This window comes from Cajanus cajan, chromosome 8 (genome assembly GCF_000230855.2).
Source record: "Cajanus cajan strain Asha chromosome 8, NIPB_CcT2T_4, whole genome shotgun sequence".
Lineage (NCBI taxonomy): Eukaryota > Viridiplantae > Streptophyta > Magnoliopsida > Fabales > Fabaceae > Cajanus > Cajanus cajan.
Genome location: NC_138524.1, coordinates 54,639,129 through 54,646,124, shown reverse-complemented (window position 1 = coordinate 54,646,124; position 6,996 = coordinate 54,639,129). Strand labels below are relative to the sequence as shown.

The 6,996-nt window shown below is 29.5% G+C and overlaps 1 protein-coding gene across 2 annotated transcripts; it reads right to left on the bottom strand.

Annotated features, from left to right (window-relative positions):
• Window positions 1-1,196: 1,196 nt before the first annotated feature.
• On the bottom strand, window positions 1,197-6,397 carry LOC109798713 (annexin-like protein RJ4). 2 transcript variants are annotated; one of them, XM_083061916.1, is made up of 6 exons: window positions 6,257-6,397; window positions 3,606-3,751; window positions 3,152-3,370; window positions 2,373-2,585; window positions 2,188-2,277; window positions 1,197-1,550 (listed from the first exon to the last, which is right to left on the bottom strand). In XM_083061916.1, exons 1-6 carry the CDS (start codon window positions 6,327-6,329, stop codon window positions 1,347-1,349), a joined length of 945 nt encoding a protein of 314 aa, XP_082918042.1. In that variant the 5' UTR covers window positions 6,330-6,397; the 3' UTR covers window positions 1,197-1,346. The 2 variants fall into 2 exon arrangements, with proteins under 2 accessions (XP_082918042.1, XP_020214668.1); XM_020359079.3 differs by lacking the exon at window positions 6,257-6,397 and adding an exon at window positions 4,083-4,237.
• Between the last annotated feature and the right edge of the window lie 599 nt (window positions 6,398-6,996).

Sequence of the window (6,996 nt, the reverse complement as noted above, 5' to 3'; positions counted from 1 at the left end):
CAATTCTGGAACGGCCCGTTCCGAGCTACTAAATCACCCCTATCACCTTTATAAAATTACCAAAATACCCTTAAAAAAATAAAATTGAAATAGAAAAATGGGGTGTTACAAAAAACACGATCCATCAAAACATGAAAACATGAAAAGAAAATAAGCTTCACAATAACACAGTTAAACATATATATACAGCTAATGGTCAACTCAAATTTATCTTTTAATATTGACGGCTAAAAACTTAATGGAAATCTCCATATTAAGTTACTTTTTTTTTTCGTCACTCGAGTATCCACAGCCGACTGCATACAGAAGGCAGGATTCGAACTCCTGACCTTGCTTAAGCGTGGAACAACCTCTACCACTGAACCACATACTTACTTTATTAACATAAAGGAATAAATTGAATTTTTTTAAAAGATAAAAAATAAAAAATAAAATAAAATAAAACACAAAATCTAATTTCACCTACAATATAATTTATATATTCAAAATGTTTATTTTATATGAATTTTAATTATATAAAAATAACATTATCATGTGCAATATAATTACTAAAACAGTATTTACAAATAACTTCGTATTGTTTCTTTTTAAGTGATTTTATATTTATATATATAAAAAAATCTATTTTTGGTACAGAGAAAAACTGATTATTTTGAACAATTAAAATGAAATAATGGATTATTTCAACGGTGAAGTATTTTAATAAATAATTAAAACTATGATTCCAAATTTTAAATTTATGGAATAACTAATTACTATATATATATAGTGGTTGTTGCATCTGCATATGTACATTAGCTCTAACGCGAACCGCATTTTGTTTCTATATTTTCGCTTTATTTACGGACTTATTTAATAAAAGATCAAATTTACAGTTGTGGACTGCAGAAGTGAAATATGTGTAGAAATACCTGGTCAAAATAAAATTTAAAAGCCTAAATTAGCCTGATGTAAGCACCTTTTATTAATATGGAAATCAGAACTTAATCACATCTATTTTATGCAAGAGTTATTCGATAGAGGTTTCCACATGGTGTTGTCAATTTTTTTTAATAATATTAATTAAAATAATATTTAATTAAGGAAAGTTATATTTTATAAATATAAATTAAATTAATTTTTAGATAGTAATTCTAGCATATTATACACACGATTATAGAAGAAAAAAAACATTTAAAGTTTTTGAACAGTACAAATATATATAAAGTTTATTATACATATCAAACATGACAAAATAGTAATTTAAAATAGTACACATTATTGTCTCACACAACAAAGATAATAGATAATAGATTCATGACTCCAAAAACAAGAAATGTCCCTGGCTAGAGCATAGAGCAAAAACTTCAGTCTTTCTTGCCCAACAAAGTGAGGATGAATTTCTTGTAATCCCCTGAGATTTCCTTGGCCAATGCATCCTCAAGGTGAACACTGTTTCTCTTATAATACACCTCTTTGATGTGCTTCATGTCTTTCTCAGCCCTTGAGACCACCACACGGGTGATTGCATCCTCATCAGTTCCAACCCTTTTGATGGCATTGCGCAAAACCTATACACCACATTAAAAATTAAAAAATAAATTAAGGGTACATCAATCATAATAAATTTAAGCTTAATCTCTTTTTTTTTTTTGTCACTCATATTTAACAATTTCATGAATTTTGTCGTATAAGATTTGAAATTTCACATTTTATCACCCAATTTTTAATGCATATTTTATCATTTCGTTAGATGATTGTATAATATCATTAATTGATTACTAATGTGATATGTTAGCTGATAACATAAATTGCTAGCATGACATATAAATAATAATATGACATAATATGTTAAGTTAGAAGTCAACGGTCATTTCAATGGTCAACTAATGACAGTCAATAATGTAGAATAAAGTTAAGTGCAAAATTCATAAAACTATAAAATTTAGATGAGAAAAAGTGCAACTAAACTTAAAGTATTACTAAAACTCTATCCTCGGCAAGAAATCATAATTGTTAAGAACAAAATCTATTTTGAATTATTGAAATTCAAATCCTAACATATATGACTTTGGTTATTCATGAAAATCCTGATCTGAAAATTTGGATCATAAAAATTTAGGTTTGCTAAGGTTAAAGATTTCAACTAAAATAATACATAATTGCAAGCAATGCTTTGTACTTGCAGATATAAAATGAGAATCTGACCTTTTCATAGTACTTATTGTGGTCATTGAGACATCTAATGGCAGTGTGCAATGCCTTGTGGAAATCATCAGATGCATTATCCAACAGTTTCTGTAACAAATAAATATATACACACATCAACTATTTATCTTTTTCTAACATGTAGAGAACAATCAAGAGGGTAAAGTAAACCTTTTCTTTTATACCTTGGTTATGGAAGTGCCATGGTCATCTCTGTAGCAGTTGAAAGTTGCCATAAGTTGGGTCTTGCTCCTTGTAGTAAGGATCCTAATGGCTTCTTCATGATTACCCTTTTTCTCCTTGACAGATTCATGAAGAATATCAGCTTCACTTTTTGCCAATTTAGCATTGATCTCATCACCACCATACCTAAATGAGGTCACCAACCCAACCAACAGCTGACCAAACCCAAAACCAAGCACAGCCTCAAAACCATCAGTATATACTTTTGGTCAAAGTTTTAAAATGAAATAAAGATGAACCCAATGTGGCACTATTTGTCTACAATTTCCTCCAATTTCAAGAATCACAACATAATTTCAACTCTGACAGCAATTTAAAACCTTGATCATGACCAATCTACAACTAGTCACAACCCCAATTTTAAACCTTGCTTTTGATTAGCCTTCACTTGGAAAGAGAAACATATTTTCTATTATAGTATAAGAAAAAAGGTTATATATCAAAATCGTAAAATAATTTTACATTTTCATCCAATCACAAAGTCTTGTACGATAAGATTGTTCACTTGTACAATAATTACCTTAAAAATTATACCAACAGCAATTAATTGATAAACATTAGAAAAGTTTTTAAGGCAGTACATAGTTATTAAACCTATATAGTGTTATCCTATATGTGTGAATGATGTGAATTGTGATAATTATTAAGGTGGTGAATCTATGTGATGAATGAAAGGAGCAAAGACATAACACTATCAATTAGGATAGTGAATGATGTTTACCTGGCGAAGATGGCCAGTGGTATTAGTGGCTATATCTTCTTCCAAAGATCTCTTGTAACGGTTGTGATAGGCACGCCTCACAGCCAAAACCTCTTCAGGGGAAAGCACACAAGCAATTTCCACAATCACATGGTAACCTTTGCTGCCACTCTTGATGGCCACGTTGGCCAAAACAGCATCACGATCTGCATGTTCCAGCATCCAACGGTACACAGCTCTCTGTTTTGTTTAGACCCCATTATTCAAGATCATTAGTAGTACTCTTGAGGCTATATGTCACAAATGACAAAACCATGCCAATTTTAGGCAACATGTTTTTAGGTCCCAAAACTGATTTTTAAAATCCATGATCTTGATCTTCATATACAGAGACTTAAAGAGGCTTGAGACACATTTTGTTCAAATACTTGTTTTTTTTAGCAAAATCAAGTTCTAAATTTCTAATAGTGGTTACCTCAAAGTCTCCAGAGAGCTCAGACTCTAGGCGTTTGATGAGGTCTTCTTGGTAAATTTCCTCATAAGACTTTCTGATTTGTTGCCTCTGATAAACATTTCTGTGACCCAATATTGCAATAACGGTTTTCTCATCAGTCCCCCATCCTACACAGTTCAAAACCATTAGATATTAAATACTATATGCTATTTTTACTTTCTCAAGATACATCATCATCATACATATTGATCAACTATTTCTTTAAATAGACACTTAAATTTGTATTGAACTTTGTCAGAATTGGTATAGATTAGAGTTAGAGAGGCATATGTTTTCCATCAAAATCACAGAATCAACATTCTTGATGAATTTTCAAGATGGCAGGAAAGTCATATCAAGTTCATTAGCCAATCAATCAAAGTATTTTACTTTCTTTCTTTTTTTTTTTTTCAATTTAAGGAATGGAAAGAGAAATGATGCATATATAATAATATAAACCTTGGAAAGCTTTTCGAAGAGCTTCTGCATCTGCACCAGGTGAAAAGCTGGTGGGAGCAATAAGGGTGGCCATGGTTGATTAGTTGTGCTTTCCTCACTAAGGTGTTGGATACGTTGGAGTTTAGTTTCCTATAGCTCTTGTATATATAGTACATCACACTCTATTTTAACATTTTCTTTTTAATACTTTCTTTAAATCACAAATTTTAGCAAGTTTTATCACTAAATCAGAATAGAGACTCAGATATAAAATCCATAAATCTGTGATTTTTAATAAATTTCAACATATAATAACATTGCCTTAAAAAAAAAAGTGTTGCTTTTCAATGAGAACAATTAATAACTATACAGCTGTGAATAAGCCTGTACTGTTTGCTACTTTTATACCAATGACAAGTTTGTTTAGAGCAATGCCAAAATCTTTTGGAACTAGAAGAAGATGTTGTCACTGTTCAATTTGGACCCTCATGTAATAAATAGCCATTACAGATTTACAGCTATACAGCTATGAACTATGCTTTTACTGAGCCAAAATTTGTTAAGAGCAATGCCATAATCTTCAATAATCGCTGCCAATTTGGACCTTTAGATAGTCAGAAAGTAAAAGAATCATGTAGCAACAATATTATAATCTATTGGTATTTGACTATTTAGTACTGAATTATTTTTTCCTTGCCAACACTGAATGAGTTACCAATGCCAATGTGCAAAAATGGATGGAAGATATATAATACACAAGTTATATATATCTTGAACTTTAAAAAAAAGGGAAAAAATGACTAAAAAGATTAAAAAGTAGTACATTTTAATTTTATTATAAAAGTAAAACCAGAAGAAGAAATTAGGACAGGGTGTTACATTCTATTTTATTTCCGGGACAAAAGATACCTCATAAATGTGAACATTTCCCAATTAGAAATCTAAATTTTCATTCACCTTATTGTGAAACTACTCTTTCACTGTTTCTAACTTTAATTTGTTACTAATTTTTATCAAACCATTATATATATAAATTAATCCATACCTAACTCTTATTAAAAAAAATTAAAATAATTATCTTATAATTAGTTGGTAACTTAAAAATCTTTACCTAACAGCATATAAAAGCTAAACATTTTCTATTTAAATCGAACAAAATATACTCGAGGCAGATTTACACTTATATTATAGGTAACCATTTTTGTGTCAGAAATATAACTGATATACACAAGAGGGAAAAAGTATAATTCCACGTATACCCCATTATAAGCATGATTTAAATGTCTTACCTAATCAAAATGCAGCAGAAAAATTGAGTGGTTGAAAACTCACACTGACATTAAGTATATATGGTAATTCAAAATTAGGCTTTATTCTCTATATGAAGAGGGAGAGAAAACTACTACTTATTTGTTTTTGAGTAAATGCTTTTATTTTGTTTTATTCTCAAAGTTTTATCTTTTTATTTATTTATTTTATGCTCATTTTTCAAAATTTGTGTATGAAACATTGAACACATCAAAAATTTTGTTTTTACTATTGCTACACAAACCTTTTTCAATAAGGAAAGAGATCGGAATATTAATTATTGTGGTACCACCCTCAAGAACAGCATAGATAGATCGAGGATAATTTCAACTAACAAAAGGGGATTAAGAGGTCATTCAACTACACGTGTCTTCTAACATGGTAAAAACCAAAAAAAACAAAATGAAATAAGGTCTCTCCAAATGTTCTAAAGAGCCAAGAAGATTAATTAATTGATCAAGAAATGCAACTCACATGAAGAATATTTTATAACTTACGTACAGTCACTTTATGTACAACCTTTAAATAGAAAAAAAAAAATTTAAGAAGTGCAAATCTAAAACATTATTTGAACATTAATGCAGCATCATAGGTAATTATCTCAATCATTTTTTTTTTATCTTTTTAGTAAAGTAAATGAGCTCAACACAAATAATTAATGTGCTAAACGTATGATTGAATCGTTCAATCAGTGTTCATTAATCAGGTTTTACTTATCTCTTGATCGAATCAAATTAGTCTAAGAAAAATATTAGCATAATACTGGTCTGAAAGAAAAAAAGAAAGAAAGAAATATATGAAAAATTAATTAAAGTAAAAATTATCGTGATCCATTTTAGTGTTGAAAGTAAAACATTTTTCCTGTATATAGGATATATATAAGATACCTTTAAAAGCCTTTTGTAAAGCCTCAACGTCTTCAACAGGAGATGTTTTGATTGGAGCAACAAGGGTAGCCATAGAAATAGAATAGAAGCAATCAATTGTGCTTTCCCCTTAATTTTTCTCTTATAATCAGTTATTATAACTGTGAGTCCCGAAGGAAGGAATATATGTGATATGGGAGATTGGTTTTATCATCACAGGCTTTGATATATGTAGCCAATTGCTTCCTAGTTGTTATCGCCTTCAGACGATCATAAAATATGAACGTTACTTTTCATGTGATGATTATTAATTATGTGTATTAATTAATTAGCCTTCTTCGGCATTAAGAAAGCCACTTGAAACTTCAGAACTTGCAAGGCAACGTTGTAAAGAAACGGAAAGGAGATAGAACTTGATTCTTGGCTTCAATTTCAGTTGCTTATGTAAGTTTGTAATGATTTAATAGATCTTTATACTTTTACAGCACAGCAATTAGGTATTAAAAAATTATGTATATATAATTGTATAAAGTTAACATGCAAATAATTTTTAGATATACATGTAGCAATAAAATATAGTAATCCTAGACTAAAAATATAACTATAAGTTGTCAGTCAAGTAACTATTATAAAATAGCTATATAAGAGTAATTCAATCAACACCATCATCCTTTATAACTTATTCATGTTCTATTCTCATAATTAGTACAATTATCATAGTCCAACCACAAAGAAAAGGCAAGGATAAGCTTACAGAAGAT

Bases quoted from the DNA above. Each gene is read 5' to 3' on its own strand.
- LOC109798713 (XM_083061916.1), bottom strand. From the start codon at position 6,329: ATGGCTACCCTTGTTGCTCCAATCAAAACATCTCCTGTTGAAGACGTT. The intron at 2,586-3,151 runs GTAAACATCATT...GGGTTTGGTCAG, and splicing joins CCACTGGCCATCTTCGCCAG to CTGTTGGTTGGGTTGGTGAC. The intron at 1,551-2,187 runs GTCAGATTCTCA...TGTGGTGTATAG, and splicing joins ACAATAAGTACTATGAAAAG to GTTTTGCGCAATGCCATCAA.